The sequence below is a fragment of the Eurypyga helias genome, unplaced genomic scaffold (genome assembly GCF_000690775.1).
Source record: "Eurypyga helias isolate BGI_N326 unplaced genomic scaffold, ASM69077v1 scaffold38721, whole genome shotgun sequence".
Lineage (NCBI taxonomy): Eukaryota > Metazoa > Chordata > Aves > Eurypygiformes > Eurypygidae > Eurypyga > Eurypyga helias.
In genome coordinates this window covers 1-16,446 of record NW_010232250.1, presented here as the reverse complement: position 1 = coordinate 16,446, position 16,446 = coordinate 1, and the positions used below count along the sequence as shown (strand labels likewise).

The 16,446-nt window shown below is 45.0% G+C and overlaps 1 protein-coding gene across 1 annotated transcript; it reads right to left on the bottom strand.

The window, feature by feature from the left end:
• Window positions 1-210: 210 nt before the first annotated feature.
• Window positions 211-16,266, bottom strand: ATAD1 (ATPase family, AAA domain containing 1). Its single transcript, XM_010161336.1, has 10 exons — window positions 16,242-16,266; window positions 14,522-14,695; window positions 12,727-12,825; window positions 12,331-12,451; window positions 10,358-10,558; window positions 9,125-9,231; window positions 6,017-6,106; window positions 3,898-3,948; window positions 866-1,002; window positions 211-331 (listed from the first exon to the last, which is right to left on the bottom strand). Exons 2-10 carry the CDS (start codon window positions 14,681-14,683, stop codon window positions 211-213), a joined length of 1,089 nt encoding a protein of 362 aa, XP_010159638.1. The 5' UTR covers window positions 14,684-14,695; window positions 16,242-16,266.
• Window positions 16,267-16,446: the final 180 nt, after the last annotated feature.

Sequence of the window (16,446 nt, the reverse complement as noted above, 5' to 3'; positions counted from 1 at the left end):
GGGCTGCAATTGTTCCCCTTCTCTTGTTCCGCTTCTAGTTGTGCACCACAGGATTTCAATAACTTAGAAGTTGCTGTATAAAAACGATTCGAGAAACAACTCCCTTCTTCAAGGGACATCCCCCGCTCCCACCCCCGGACACGGTTTTTGCTCACTGACAACAGAAGTCACACTAAATCACATCAGAAACCGCAGCTGCGCCCCTGTGCCTTAATCCAGGCTAACGTGCATCAGAACGTTGTGCAGCGTGGCATCCTTCGATTTCCTCATCTTCTCAATGGCCCTGTGGAGATCCTGCTGCTGCACGGGCCGAATTTCATCTTCGTCGTGGCTTTAAAAGAGAGGAAACAGGCAGGGTGAGCGATTCAGGCGCCGTGCGACAGCTATTCCGACCAGGGGACGGAATCGGGAAGGAGCAGCCCCGACGCGGAGCCAGCGTTACGCTGGCAGCACACCGCTCTCCGCACGCGCGCTTCCTGCGCGAACGGGAGATAACCGGGGAGACGGCGGCGGCGGAGTTACACGCAGGCAAGAGCATTACCGACGTTGAAGCCGGGTAACGTCACGCAGCGACAGCTCTTGTCAGCTCCCACCACCCCGGGCCTGACGCCTTGGAACACGCGGTCTTCTTCTCACAGTTAGAATAAATAACGGTCACGTATTGTTTGGGGTTTTTCCCACTGCACAGCAGCAGTTTGCCCAGAGAAGGAGAACCTCCTGCTCACTGTGAATCACAGCAAGGGTTTTTAAACCCCTGTAAATCCGCGATTCACATCGGGAAACACAAGAAGTGGGCAGCGTGCAGCATGCGGCACGCTCCCAACGGCCGTTCGGCTATCGTAACAGACAGAACAAAGACACCTACGTCTCTTCCTCGCAGGCAGAATTAACATATTCCCTGACACAGAGGAGAGCTGCATCCCGGCACATTTCTTTCAGGTCGCTGCCTGAGAAGCCGTCGGTCTCTTTGGCAACCTCGAGGAGATCTACGTGCCTGTCCACCTGCTCAAAAAAAAACACAGAGGCGAGAGCATGAACACTCTGGAGACATTGACCTGGTCCTACAAGAAGGAAGAGTCACCTCTCACTACTTTCATCTGCCCTGAGATGATGATCTTCAGTCTTGGCTGGTTTTTTGGAGAGCCAAAAGCAAGTAATTTCATTAACTCACAGTTCTGAACTCTCCAAGTAGTTCATTTCAATAAGTCAAACCAATGTTTCAGCTGGCAAAACTCTGAGGCTGATAAAACCCCCCAAAGACTGAGCAGGCGGCTGAGAGCACGCCATCCACCGTGCTGGTGTATTCTGCTGCTGACAGAGCTCCCATGGGGCTGTGGAAACCTGGATGGCCAGAACTGGGTCGCCCAAACGTCCACACTAGTTTCCTGCAACAACACTGCCTTTTTTTGTTTTGGTAAAGGGCTGAACCTTCAATTTAAAACCTAATTTAAGTAGCTACGTGCCTCTCCGCAAACAATGACCGCTACCCAAGGGGTCTCCTTCCGGACACGGCCCTTTTCTAATAGGCCATTTGAAACGCTTCCCTCGCCCAGCAGCTGAGCGAGGCCGGGAAAGCTCCCGTCGCGTCACGTTTTGTCGTTGCGCCCTGTCAGTGAAGACAAAGAACTTCCAAAGCCGTTGTCGGCTCCCTCAGCAACTCAGTTGTCCACTGGGTTACCCAACAAGTGCTCCCGCTTTACACGACCCTAAAACGGAGAACTTGGAGGCAAAACCAGGTGTCCAGCTGCGTGCGCTGGGTCAGACCAGACTCATTCCGGCCAAGACTCCACAGGTACTCAGCCTGTTTACAGAACCTCCAAGAGCAGCCCTCCCTGGCACATTCTGCAATGCATCCGTGTTTCAGTCAAAGCCAGACTGGTCTAATGAAAGGCTGAACCCAGGCAGTGACTTCCGAGAAGGAAACTATTCCGTGGGGATGAAGGCAGAGTCCCAGGTGCGATCTCTGCGGCTTCCAGCTACCCCTTCGACCCGCACTCTCCTCTGGAGAACCCGAGGACACGCTGACATCCACCGAGCACCTTTCCCGTTCCCCACCATCCCCCCACTTGTCTTGAAGACAAGGGTTAGTGATGCCGTCCTGCTGGGTCATATCTTAAGCCCCAATCCCAGAGGGTTTGGAGCGAGGCAGACGGCTCCCCAGGCATGGAAACGAAGGCAAAAGCAGCACCTGGCTGGGATCAACGTGTCTCCTGCAGACAGCACAGCCTGGCTGTCTCCAAGTGCTTTGCTTCGACGCATGATCCTGCGCACAAATACAAAGCCAGTAACCCTCCGCTGTGGCTCTGCAGCGTACTTGGTCAACGTGGGGCTAAAGGCCATCGCGAGCTGGAGTAGTGCGGCTGGCTAAGAGTCAACAGCCACCGGACATGCCACATAGCGGGCATGGAAAAGGATTTCCCTTTGAGTGAGAAGGAAGAAACAAGGTTTTAAGACAAGCAGGAAAAAGGGAGGGCAGGATTACACCAGCCATGGGAAGAACTGCCAGGAAGTTTGTCACCCCGGCTGAAAATAAGCTCAGTTTGGGGGACCAAATTCTTTCTACTTTGGGATACCCAGTACAGGCCGATTTTTGTCTCCCCTCTTCAGAAAAACATTGCTTGTGTGGCTGCGATTGACTGCCAAGCGCTCGATACACCTTGCCTTCTTTCAGGCCTATTCAGCAGCTGCTGCAGGTTTACGCTGAAGGCCTCCAGGCCAAGCTGGTGCAAGGCCCAGGCCCAGCCGCCGAGGCCAAGGAGCCCCAGAGTCCGCTGGCGTGCAAGGGCCAGGCGGCTGCAGACATTCAGGGAGCCTGCATAAAGGGCTGTTATTCAGCATATGTCCCCAGCAGCTCTCGGAGAGAAACCCGAGTCTGAAATCCCCCTTGCAGGGGACGTTTTAGGTTGAGATTTTCTGCAAATAGGTCAGCTCTTCCTCCGTAACATTTCTGGCATTTCAACGGCAGTTCTGTTTTCACATCTAAATCTAGTGTTTTGCAAAAAACCACACCCTGTATTCCAATCCTATACAAACAATCCATTTGCAAAGCAACCTCCCCAGTATCTCAGCCATTCGTAATGATAAGCTGTGATTTTTAGGCCTCTTAAAAATCTAAGTTGGTTTTACTAACGAATCGTATTTATCAGGATGGACCTCAAGCAAGGGACACTTTGCAACATTAACTTCAAGGCAGCTAATTCTGCAGACTACATTTGGCAGGAACCTCCGACAGCATCAGTCCCATACCCTGCCAACAGACACCACCAGGTGTGCTCGCACCTACCCCTTCCCCTCATCCTGGAACGCAGACAGTGACACAAACACCACGCAGTATTAGCGACAACATCCATAGTAGTTTTCCTCTAAAGGAAGTATGAGCTATGGGTTAAAGAGACAAAAGCAGCACTGTCAAAAAACGTCATTCCTCCTTGCTTGACTTGAGCCAACAGACTGTAGAGAGTTAAAAAAAAATACAGTATCTCCTCTCCCTGCTTCATAATGTCTTGAAATTTCTTTCACTGATCAAAGTGATTTCCAAACATGATTCATCTTTGGCAACTTTAGAGAGATAAATATATTGTCTTGTTATATAACAAGAAAATGGAGAGAGAGAAATTAAGTAATTTTCCCCGGAGAGGGTGATTCACCACAAAAATCCAAGACTGCTGCTCTGACTGAGGCTCATGCTTAAACCAGCAGGCAACAATGCTGCTGCTTTAATTTCACGCCACACCTAAAACCACAGAAGATTCTTAGGTTATAATCAGACGTACCCTGGTAGATAATCTCTACCTTACTCCAAGGCAGTCAATTATAAAACATGTTTTCTGCAACTCCGGAGCTTGCACTCATGGAAACAGTAATATGGCAAATTAACCATGCAAGAACCCTACTTACGTTTTCATTTTTCAAAATTAGCTTCAGGATTGCTTCTCTTTGTTTCAGAGCCTTAAACAAAAGAGAGTAAAGTTACTAGTGTAGAAACCAAACACACGTAACATCTACCTCGAGCTTGCACAACATGGGTTTTCCGTCACCACTCAGTGCCCCAAGCTGGGCCCTCAAACGGGAGACGTGATACACATGAAGGAAACCCATCTGATGACAAATCACTCACCAAGATGAGATCGAGGGTACTCTGACTTCAGGAGCACGTGAAACTAAACATCTGGGCGTATACATTTACACTAACTACAGGGAAAGGGAAAACGCACTGACATTTAGTCTTACTTTGCCCTAAGGGAAAGCGGCAGTCTCCAAAGATTTCCCATCATCTTTAACGGAGGGCAGACCCTCTAGATCTAGGGGATGCTTTCAATAGTTTGCTAAATCCCACACCTGTTCTGCTTAAAAAAAAAAAAAGACCAATTAAATTCTACGGATGGGAAATTTAAAACAATATAGATCACAGCTGTTTTTTTTCAGTAACCTCATCACAGTGTAAGTCCTGAGCATATCCTTAATAGCCAGGTACAACACAGGCAGCAAAAAGGTTCTTTTTTTGTGTCTCCCCAAACCACACTTGTCCTAAATCCACTTTTGTTGTTATAAAGGGGAAAAACTACCCCATAGATTCTCTGGCAGCTGAAGAGTTGGCATTATCGCTACAAAAATACTTCTTCCGTTTCCCTCTGGCTTGCAAATAATTTCTTATGAGTAATTTTGGGCATTTTAATCTCAAACTCAGCTATAAAATCCACAAGGCTTTAGCTACTCCGCAGCAACAGTACCTGTGCACACTTCCAATCCACAGTACACGAGTTACCTCGGCCCTCAATAAAAGACTTGTAACCAATCTGGGTTGTACTGCAAAGTACCGCAGACAAGGGGTAAGTCGACACAATGGCTGTAGCGAGGCGCGGAAAGTTACGTGCCTGTGACCTAAATGACACCTCCTGTTGTAATTCTGATCCTGGGAGAGGGAGCCAACCCTGTAATATCCTGAGGTGCTGTTACCTGGCGATGATTTGCCATTCTAACAACAGTTCTTGATAGAAAGACACGATGAAGTATTAAAATACAAATCCTTGCTTCTTAGTGATTGATGGAAAACCTTGGAGATGAGTAAGGCGTATGGAACCCAGTGAGCAGGCATCGCAGAAAAGCTCTTACTAGGTTATAAATGCTTTGTTTCAAAAAGTCTCTGCCCACGAGGAGTGCAAGCCAGTTCAAACAAGATGGGCCTGGGAACATGACTACTCTCTTGCACAATCACTAAGCGTTCTACTCCTCCGGTTTTGTTCCCAAGTTTCTGCAGAAAACGAGTAACAAAGGGTATCTCTGCAGCCAGAAGGGAATACTGACAACCACAACTGAACTCTCTGTAGCACTGACACATGTAATATTGCTCTTGTCTTGTGATACCGGTAAGTGTTCCAAGGAACTAAAACGCCTTGAAAAGGCCGGCAGTAGCAAAACTTACAGTTAGGGCAACCTTGCGATGGCTGCTGTGCCTTAACCGCCGCCTCTTCGGCACAGATCCTAAGTGGAGTAAAAACAGTGTTCCCGGCTGCCTGCAGTGCCTGACTGCAGAAAGGCTTGAGAAGAATGCAGGCTTTGGTATGCAGGTTCCACTCCCTCTCCTTGAAAACTCAATGCTGTGTATCGAGCAGGTGTAAACGGTAGCCAGTATGTACCTGCCTCTTGACACGACCTGACCCAAGGGCCACTCTCCCCCGCGGCAAGCGTGTGCTCTTTGTGGCCGTCTTCAATTTAAAACTAAGCTCTTTCCAGGGCGCAGTGTCTGAGCCCCTCCATTCTTACATGGGAGGACAACGGGCGGGAAGCTCTCAGAGCACATGGAGTTGTTTCAGGTAAAAGACCCAAGGAATCACGATTTCTGTGAGAAACCTCACCTTAAAAAGCAAAGTTACATATGTACTTCTAAAAAGCTAAAACCAGATCAAAACAATAATTTCTTTGGGAAAAAAACAACCACCAAAACCAGAGATATGCATTTGCCTGGCTGCAGCTCAGCCACTAGACACACGGTTCAGGTAAACCAGGCAGGACTTACAGGTTGGTTGATGTGAAACCGGGTCGGCATTCTTCTCATGATTGCAGAGTCAAGATCCTGAGGACGGTTGGTGGCTCCCATCACTATGACCTGTATACACCAACAGAAAAAACTGCATTGGAGTTTCAAAACCAAGCATGTGACACTTTATCAAGAACATCGACGTCTGAAGAAGTTACATAAAGTTTCCTGGTACTGATTTCTGCAGCTGGATTTACACAGGCGTCTCAAGAGAGCATTGGTAGCACAGAGTGCCATCCAGCTGGAGACTTGTACACTCATCTGAAGCCAATTTGGAAGTTCAAACTCTTAAGCAGTAACCCCAAACTTCCATTTGTAAGCCTTAGCGATGTCTCTTTAGTTCCTGGTGGTCTGGAAGGAACTCGTAAAGAGGCGTTTTGATAAGGTATTAAAAAACGTCGTGTTTTTGTGCTGTGTTGAAAAAAGAAAGGCAACCGGTTCACCAGGATGACCAAACCAGCAGCTTTCCCATGCACTAAAATGTTGTTTATTTCTTTTCTTTTTTTTTTTTTTAAGCATTAAAGAAAAGCATTAGAGGTTGATAAGAGCCTCTATGCGCTGGTATACTGTCACAGCAGCACGTTAGATGTGTATGAGCCAAGTTCAATACAAGGAGAGTATTTACCTCGTTTGACCATGTTCCAGTTATTAGTTTAAGAACAAATTTACTCCCCATTCACGACAGCCTTGTTTTCTCATTTGTTATTTTAAGTTATGTACATTGCAAATACCCAGTCACGACGGTGAAATATGTCAAGCAAATTAATCTCTAGTCAATAGAGTTTCTTGACATGCTTCTGGCCTTTTGTCCCGGGTCATTGTTCCGCAGCCAGCCCTGGCAGCGCCAGCGGTCCTGGCCAGGCTGGGTGGCGTGTTCCAGAGCAGAGTCACCCTGCCACCTAGAGGCTTAATTACATGGTGGCAAATTTCTACAGGTTAAAAGCCAAAAGGTGCATTTTTTCGCCATGGCTCTGGCAGTCTTCACCTCCTCGAAAGCGTCAGGCGTGCAAGCACATGGCCAAACACCAGCTCCTGTCCGGCTGAGCTGCCTTTTGCAAAGGGACTTCCCTGCACCCATGCTGTGCTTGCCCGTGGTCCGCATCAAGGCCCAAGGCTGGACCCGAAGCGTTGCTCCCTCCGTGCTACTGGAGCTGAGGAGCCTTCCCAAAACCAGCTCTGTGCGCAGGTTCTTCGAAGGTGGGACTCCACACAGGTCACAAATGCGGCTGTACAGGGCTTCCAAACCTGAACCATCCCTCGAAGCAGCACAGCTTTGCTCTCCAGGCACTGCGCCTGCCAGACTCCAGAATATATATCCTTGGCAGGTTTAGCCCAAAGATGAATGTGGTTTTCAGGCACCATCAACACAGGAACAAGTACCATTCATCGCAACGCTTATTTATACAATTTCTTGCTAGCATTTGGAATTTTTGTTACTGTAAGAAAAGCCAAATTTAATCCTTATTCAAAGGAAATGGTGGTGAAGCACTGCGACAGGCTGCCCAGAGAACCTGTGGATGCCCCATCCCTGGAAGTGTTCAAGGCCAGGCTGGATGAGGCTTGGAGCAACCTGGTCTAGTGGAAGGTGTCCCTGCCCATGGCAGGGGGGGGGGGACTAGATGATCTTTAAAGTCCCTTCCAACCCAACCCGTTCTATGAAATCTGTTTGGCAAGAATCAGACAAGCAAACCAAAGCTCCCAAGTAAACACTCGTAATTAAGAAGAGCACCCAGCGAGCTGGCTGTCAAAAACTGAGACAATATAAGTGTCAAAACCATGGCTTAAACAACTATTCCTGAAATGCAGTCATGTCTCAGGGGGCAGCCTGAAATTTTCTGCTGAAAAGCTCCCCAGAAACCTCATCAACCCCTGCAGTGTTTCTGGTCAACTGCCTGCACTGCGTTCTTCTTTAGTGGCTCCTTCCCCGCAGAGGCACAGGGCAAGAGTGACCTGCTGAGGCTCTGTACGCTGAATTCACGAGATGGCTAAGCCCACATACTGTCTTACTGCAGGGAAGGAACAATTTGACTTGCTCCAAGAAGCTGCCAGTATACCAGGGAGAAAAAGTAACACATTCAAGCGCTTGCAAGGTCCTGTTAGCATCCACTTGAGCCTTCATACCACTGGCCTCTTATTAACGGCAAGCAAACGGCCAGCTGTAAAGCTCCTTGGGGTGTATACTGACTGCGTTCCAACCGGTTTTTACAGAATCAACAGGAAAAAAAAATCTTTAGCACAAGCTTGAGAGAGGAGGAAGAGCAGATTTTGCAAAGAAAGAACAAATGGAGGCGAGAGCACTGGAACCCATTCACAGGAAAATACAGATTTAAAAGGCTGAAAATTTTAAAACTGGAGACTAAACATCCCTTTCAAAGGCCTTCAAGGATCACTCCCGCTGACAGTTCCGAAATGTGCCGAGCAGGCTTTCGTCTATGCTGCAGTCAAGTAATTCATTTCATAAATGGGTTTTGACAGCACCAGCAGCTTTTCTAATTCTTTTCCTCTCTCCAAAACAGAATACTTCTACCGAGATTATGGGAGAGGTTTGGAAGTGTACAGGAATGACAGGAGGAAGGCACGGCTCCATTTCATACAACTTCTCTTTTGATAATGTCAACTTTCTCTCCTTTCAAATTAACTCCTAAGTCTAGTGCTAGTCTTTTATGGAATCAAACCAATGCTTTTCGGGAAACAAACCAAGCAACCTGCAGCAGTGATGCATATTCAGGAAAGGTACTGAAAGGTCTGAGATCAAAGATTCACTTCACCTGAAGAAAATATTGTTGACGAGATCTTTTTCAAAACAGTTTAAAACTTCCCAGTTTTATTAGCTACGTTACTGAAACTTGAGAGACTTCTGAAAATAACACCTCTTAATTAAAACCACAGTACCTACAAAAACAGTCTTCTCAAGAAGAAAAAATGATCTATTAATGTAACTAATCTCATTCCCACAATATACTGGTAATGACTACTGCTCTTCTGGCGATTATTTCTACCTGCAGTCTGCTCTCTCCCCCAAGGCTCAGTGCACAGTAACAGAGAGGGAGGCAGCATGTGACTTTTCTTGATATCCTTTGCACTTACTTGGCAGTTGTAATCGGTGTCCAGTCCGTCCCACAGACTCATGAACTGCGCTTTCATCATAGCCGTAGCTTCGTGGTCAGAACTCGACCGACTGCGTAAGAAGGAATCTGTACAAAAGGATTCAGTAGAGCACTTTACTCCCAATCCTGTCACAGAAACCATGCTGTTTGACTTCCCACGTGCCAACTCGTGCTGTTCTCTATCTTAGTTCATACTTTTAAAATAAATATTATCAACAAACAAAAAATACTTCTTACTATGAAGAACAGGAAAGGGAAATCTCACCATATTTTTAAGAATATCTTTTAAACGACATTAGACGAGAGGTTTAGCTATCACATGAGATTGTCCCAAATCTTGCACTCCAAATTTTCACCTTCCTGAACTCATGGAAAGTGTAACTTTCACCTTAATTTCTCATGCAGAGATGAAAGCATGTCTGGCAAGCTAGAAGACACTGAAGCACAGGAGAACAGCAAGCTGCAGGACTGACGTGAAGGAGGTTATAAACTTTGCTATGCAGAGCTCTAACTCTGCTACTGGTTCCAACAGCTAGAAAACCCCCACATTTGTCACATCTGCACAAAAGGATAAAAAGCGTCTCAAGAACACAGCCCCTTCATAAAACTGAACCACAGAGAGGGTAAAAGCTTCGTCGGGTGCTGTTCCCACTCACTGTACAACTCACTCTGAGAGGTGCCAGTGCTACAAGACAACGAGCAATTTTAACTAAACTGCTGAAGTTCACAGGAACTTCAAGCACCCATGTGACAAGTGCAGATGCACTGAACAACTGGCACCTTTGCTGTCTTCCTAGTGAACTTCCCCTCCTATTTCTCCAGTCTTAAAACTATCATTCCTCAGCTCTCCTAAACCTGTTTTATTTCCCACTATGTGCCCTCGCGGCAGACGTGTTGAAGTGTATTTGGTGATGGGTTTCCTGAATAAGCAGTTCCCCTGAAAGAAGAAAAGCTTTCCTCATGAACCACCTTAACTCAACCAGATATTAGTGGCGACTTGTTTGGCTTGTAATTTCCTCCACTAACATGAGCAAGAAATATACTGGTTTTCCTAATTTGCCACCATTACTTTACAACACTATTTGTATGACTAAACCTTGCTCCATTAATCACTGTTTTAAAGGAAAACATGACAGTAGATCAACATAGGCACCAACTTGAACCTATAATGTCACTCTGCTATAGTTACTTACAAAAAAAGATGGATTTTTACCTATTTCGTCAATAAAGATGATGGATGGTTGGAGCTTTATCGCCAGGGAGAAGACAGCAGCAGCCAGCTTCTGAGACTCCCCATACCACTTGTCCGTCAGTGTTGAAGGCTGGAGATTAATAAATCGACAACCAGCTTCCTTGGCTGTAGCTTTGGCGATCAGCGTCTTGCCACAGCCAGGAGGGCCATAGAGAAGCACTCCTGAAAAAGCAACGGCGTTAACGCTCTCCGGTCGCTGCACGGGAAACACGCTTTGCTATGACAGACCTGACAGTGTCCAGGCTTGTATTTTATCCAAGTTTTAAAAGATAAGAAACCAAGTTACAGAGTGTCCCATCAAACCAAATACAGAGCTGTTTAAGACAGCCGTATTCTAAAATTAAAGCTAAGAATATCCAAAACAGGAATTGTGAAATTGAAGGGAGACATTTGTCTGAAAGGTGACTGTTTTATTACCGTGACTGTAAAGGTTACATAGAACTAAAGCCCTATTTATTTCCTGTAAGCATTTCACAGGCCTTGTTTATCGCCAGTTTCAGCCTTGCTAATAAAACTTAGCGGGGGAGGGGGGGGGAAGGGGAAAAGCCTACAAACATTTTAAACAGATTATCCACAATTACCATATGACGTATTAATTTTAAACTTGTCGTGGTGTTTTTCGAACATTGTTGTAAAGAAAACAAATGAAGTCAAACGAGCCTGAAACACATAAGAATTACCAGGGGTTGGGGTTTTTTTTTTTTCCTGCTTATGTGACTGATGACCACAAACATGATTACTCTGAAGCAATGACCTCCTATTAACACACACTGCAAGCCACTAATAAAACTGGGGAGCTGGCCCTGTATGGAAAGTCTGATTTAAAAAGATAAATTAAAAAAATCATTTTTTCCTTCATCTATTGGATCATAACATGAAAGTAATTTTCCAGACAGCTTAATTTGTTACTTAAACAGAAAGCCTGGAAAAACTAAACCAGCTATAGAAGTGCTTCATTTTCCATCACTTAGGACAGGAAACTGAGATGGTCACAGGTACAGACAGTAATTAACAGCTTTCAGAGAATTTTCAGAAGGCAATATTCCAAGGATTAGAATATTAATCCAAGGATTAGAGCCGTGAAGATAGACTTTGGCATTTTGTCCAGCATTTAGGTTCAAATTCTGCTTATTTGCTGTAACGTACAGCAAATTCCAGCAGAGAGAGTCCAAATTCTGTTGTGCTGTCAGAAAGTTAATTTGTCACCCACTGTTTTCCTTACTGCTGCAATACTGCACGGCTCAGGTCCAGAGGAAAAATCATAGAATCATAGAATCACAGAATGGTTTGGGTTGGAAGGGACCTTAAAGATCATCTAGTTCCAACCCCCCTGCCATAGGCAGGGACACCTTCCACTAGACCAGGTTGCTCAAAGCCACATCCAGCCTGGCCTTGAAGATATCCAGGGATGGGGCATCTCAAGGGATCTCCAGAATAAAAATGGGATCTCTGTCTCTCTGAATGGCTGGAATTTCTAGGACTAGAGCAGGGTGTCTGCAAGATTAGCTGACACTGATGTCTCATGTTTATGACTTAAGTTTCTATGGCGCCACAGAAACATTAACCAAGTGTACAAAGCTGTACAGCAGAGTTAGAGCCGCGTACGCCAAAGGACAAGATTGGGTATAAGAAGAAAAAAAAAAATCAACAATTTAGGCAGTTAAAAATGCAGGCTACATAGATGAGTGTACCAAAATGTAGTATCAATAACTGAAAAGCAGCTGTCATTTCATTATTAACATGAAACTTAATCACTAGAACTCGATTTTACAGCAAGGGAAGAGGAAAAACCTGAGGGTTATTCCCTGGCATCAGTCCTAATGGTTGAACTTTGGACTGGCAACCCACTTCCGCTTTCCTTTCTGGGCAATTTTAACTGTTTGTTTGTATGTTTGTTAATACCAACGTGTAAATCCCTAACGTTTCCTTCCTACCTTTTGGTGGCTGTAAGAGCCTGGAATTCTCAAACAAGTATTTCTTCTTGATGGGCAAAATGACAGTGTCTTTCAAATCTGTAATGACATCATCTAGGCCTGCAATATCACTCCAGGTTACCTAATACGGAAAAACAGTGTAAGAAAGAATTGTCATAGCTTCTATCAACAAAAAATATCCACAAGCTTAAAAGCAGTGCAAGGCCTCAAAACTAGAAAAGTGATTAAGAAAACTCTGCTCTCAACAATGCAATTTCAGTTTTAAATTACAGAAATATTTTCTATGTATTTCCACAGACACATATATACGGCAAATAATGTAATCCAAAGTCAAAAATCAACATCTTCCATGCCTGAAATGCTTTCATCAGAGTAACATGGAAAACAGTTTCTCACATGCATGCTAAGTGGGTCTACAAGATGTGCAGCAATGCTCATTTCGTATTCGGTAAGCTTGACGTTTTTCACTCCAATTTGCTTCATTAGTTTTTCAGCCTGGGGGAATAAAACACCAAAGGGGGAAAAAAAAAATCAGAGAAAAACTGGATGCTTAATTCAAAAATTAGTTTTTCAAGAACTGCTATTTGGAGTCTGAAAAGCTTCTCCATCAGTCACAACTGGAAAGAGGTTAAATCTTTAGGAAGCAGAAGGTTCTGCTATTTCCAAATGACTTCTTGTCACTTGAGCAAAACTAAGTCATATGTCTCAGTTCCCACCAAATAAGTGTCACACCAGCCCTCCCGCACTCAAATCCACAACCACACATTATGGCCTGAAAAGCAACCAAAACAAGCACTTTGCTGGTCAGAACAGGTTTGCAGACCCACAGGTAACCTCAGTACAAAATCACTTCCGTAATCTCTACAGGAGTTTCCAAAGCTGATACGGGCATATTACACTTTTAAAAAGCCCATTAATCCTTACAAACTTTGTACAACATTCAGATGAAAAGCTCAAAATTTGTTATTAGGAAGAAGTCGAATTTTTTCATGTGCTTGCTTATCTTCATTCACAATCCTGTAAATCATACATGCACACTTTAACAGGAGACATCATTGTATTACTGTGAAAAGCAAGCCCTCCTCCAAACTTCCACAGCACTTTATCCAGAAAAGATTAATATATTTTTATGGAAAAAAAATCGCACAGAAGCCAGTCAATTTTTTCTACATTTCTATTTAATGTTTTCTTTTTCCCAGTTTAAAAGGAAAAGCCATTCGTTGTGTCAACAGGCTTTCACAATTAGGTTTCTCTTTATGCTTAAACTTGCACTTAAGTCTGACAGGCTTTTGGGATACTGTAACCTCTTACCAAAAAGCTGGCACTAGCACGGGTTGGGAAAGCGGATTTTCAAAGTGGGGCCAATATTTTTAACTAGAGATTTCATTAAAGAAGAAAAACCAGTACTAGGTTGGTCAAAACTGCTGTTTGGATCTGCAAAATTTGTGTCAGCCAGAAAACAAAAAGGAAGTGCAACATTTCCTTCAAAACTTTCTAAAGGAAATATTTAACTTTTGGTTCTGAAACGCACCTAATCCTTTTCCCAGAGCATGAAACCCCATGGATCATTCTAGTTCAACAAAAGGAATGTTTTTTCACTTTTTTTTCCTCCCCTTTCCAGGGCATTTTAACTACTACTGGAGGTTTGGGGCGGGGGAGGAGGAGAACAGAGGGAGAAGGACAAAGTGCAAGACGTTCCTAAACAGGCATTTGGACAGCAGCATTCCTCTTTGTCACAAGTAACCGCAGACCCTGCCTCTGCCCTTAAGTTGCCAAAAAGCAGCAGAGAATGAAGTTATTTCTGCCCCAAGTTTTAAAAAGCAACCAAGAGACTGACGAGAGCGTTACTTCACACGACTGCTGCTCAGCAAAGTTGTCAGAAGCAGAAACGGCGCTGGGACCACACACTTGCGGGGTGTTGGAGACAACATCGCGCTCCAGTGCAACAGTTCCTCCACCGCTCCAAGCTAGAAATTTTAACTTGTTGTAAAATGTGAGGGCTCAAAACACTAACAGCCTAGATCCTGGGGTTTACTAAAAAAATAATTCTAGTCTTTCTGATTATTCCACATGCTTTTGTCAATTATTCTGGTGGTTATTACAAGTCCAGTTTTCAGTCAGCAGGCTTCCCTGTGTGAACAGTAAGGAACGAGACAGCATTTCACAGAAATATCTATGAATAAAATCCTACCTGTTTCTGAGCTTCTACTTTTTGCTTTCTGGTCGGATCAATGGCATCAACCATCCATTTAATGGTAAAGTATGTTACGGCACCAAAGATGGTTAAACGAAAAATTAGTCCGACCACTTCATTCCGGCTCAAGGGACGTGAAAATGCTTCGGCGTGGACCATTTTGCCTCTCAACTCTAAAGGTAGAGGGACAGAAAAGAAAATTAAAGCTGAGAAAACATCTGCCTTATATTTAAACAGCATTTTATTTCAAATATTTCCCACGCACACAGTAGGCACAAAGCTTACCAGGAGGCTATGACGAACTATCTCAACCCCATCACGTTAAAGTGCATAAGATTAAAGTGCGCAGTGCCGTGCACAACGATGGACTCGTTTCCACCTTTAGTAAGCAGAGAGGAAATGGCAGCAAGAATTTGAGACCTCACTTCTTGACTGCCTACGTGCAGAAAGGTTCCCATTCCCCTCTTCCCTCAAGAAATCTGCATTCCTCTCAGCGATACAATACCCTAATAAAGTAATAAAGATTACTTTATTTCAGTGCCAAGTTTACATTCTCATTAAGACTGACATTTTGTGACTCTTCCCGACCCAAGAATGCTAAGTCATGGAGATGAAGACAACTACATTATCTAAATAGGGAGTTCTTTTCCCTAAGTGGAAGTTTAAAGGGAAGGCACACAATTGTACATTAAGGAGCAATCGACAGCTTTATTTGAATAAAATGAGGTTAAGAGCTGGAGCCTGTGCCCAGCAGAATATATTTTGAGTTATTAATATCCCTGGAAAACTGAAAATGCTGGATGTGGCACACAGCTATCAAGGGAAAAGGCTGGCTGCTATACCAGCCAATCTCAGAAAGTACAGCACCTTCACGTTAAGGGAGCATGCTGCAGAGAGGAAAAACTCCCTTCCTAAACAGTGAAAAAACAACTTATAAAACTAGGTCCTCTTTCCCCAGTCTACTTTCTGTTCAACTGGAGGGCTTTCCACTTAAGAATCCCCAAAGCTGTCCTCGTTCACTGCCCGATTTTCCTCCTGCAAGGGCAAAATCAGTGGCGATTCCTTTGGCAGCTTCCAACACTCCCTGGCAGGTCTCCAAACTGAGCTGTCAGCCAGGGAAACTACCTACAGCCAAGATATCCTTGAATTCCCCCTCGCTTGGCTAGCGGTCGCGTTATGTCAGCTCACGGCAATGTCTACCATAGATTCTGTTACGAGGATTCGGCAGGCTGGAATTAGGAGAACTGCAGTAACGTCTACCAAATGACAGCAATAGGTCGCTACTATATTCCAGTGTGGATTGCTAAAATAGTTTGATTTTTGATTTTTTTTTTTTAAATCCTCATTCTCTGTTTAGAAATCTAAAAATCAAGGCTGTTGCTGAGCATAACTGCTCGGAAATCGATTAAAGTTTGCCTGCTTAGGCATCTAAGCGCCGCAAAGCTAGAAGAATCTGCATGTTCTCTTAGGCCTGACTAATTAAAATAAAAGGCTTATAAATTCAGTGAACAAGATAAAAAGCTTCCCAAAAAAGCCCCAAAACCCAACGAAAAACCCACTGCTCTTGCCCTGAATACCAATTCTACGAAAAGCCTTGAGCGGGAGAGAATTTTCAGCGTAACCTTTCTAAACGGCGTTCTGCTTACCCTGCCTGAATCTTAGCATTTATTTTGTAGGCAGCTCGCCGATACCGAGGACGGCAAACTGAACACCGGACTCTGGGTCCCCACGGCTCCGCCGTGTCCCGGTTAAGCTCCGTCCCTCGGCGGCCAACGCCTCAGGCATGGGGAGGGCAGGACAAGGAGAAGCGGTGCTGGCTCCTGTCCTGCCCCCACAGCGCGGCTGCGGGGAAAGGTCGGTCGCTGGTGGGAAGCCCTCGCCCCAACCCCGGCCCTCAGGCAACCGCTTCCCGCTCAAGGGCT

Bases quoted from the DNA above. Each gene is read 5' to 3' on its own strand.
- ATAD1 (XM_010161336.1), bottom strand. From the start codon at position 14,683: ATGGTCCACGCCGAAGCATTTTCACGTCCCTTGAGCCGGAATGAAGTG. The intron at 6,107-9,124 runs GTAAGTGCAAAG...TGGTGTATACAG, and splicing joins ACACCGATTACAACTGCCAA to GTCATAGTGATGGGAGCCAC. The intron at 1,003-3,897 runs GTAAGTAGGGTT...TTTTTTGAGCAG, and splicing joins TAATTTTGAAAAATGAAAAC to GTGGACAGGCACGTAGATCT.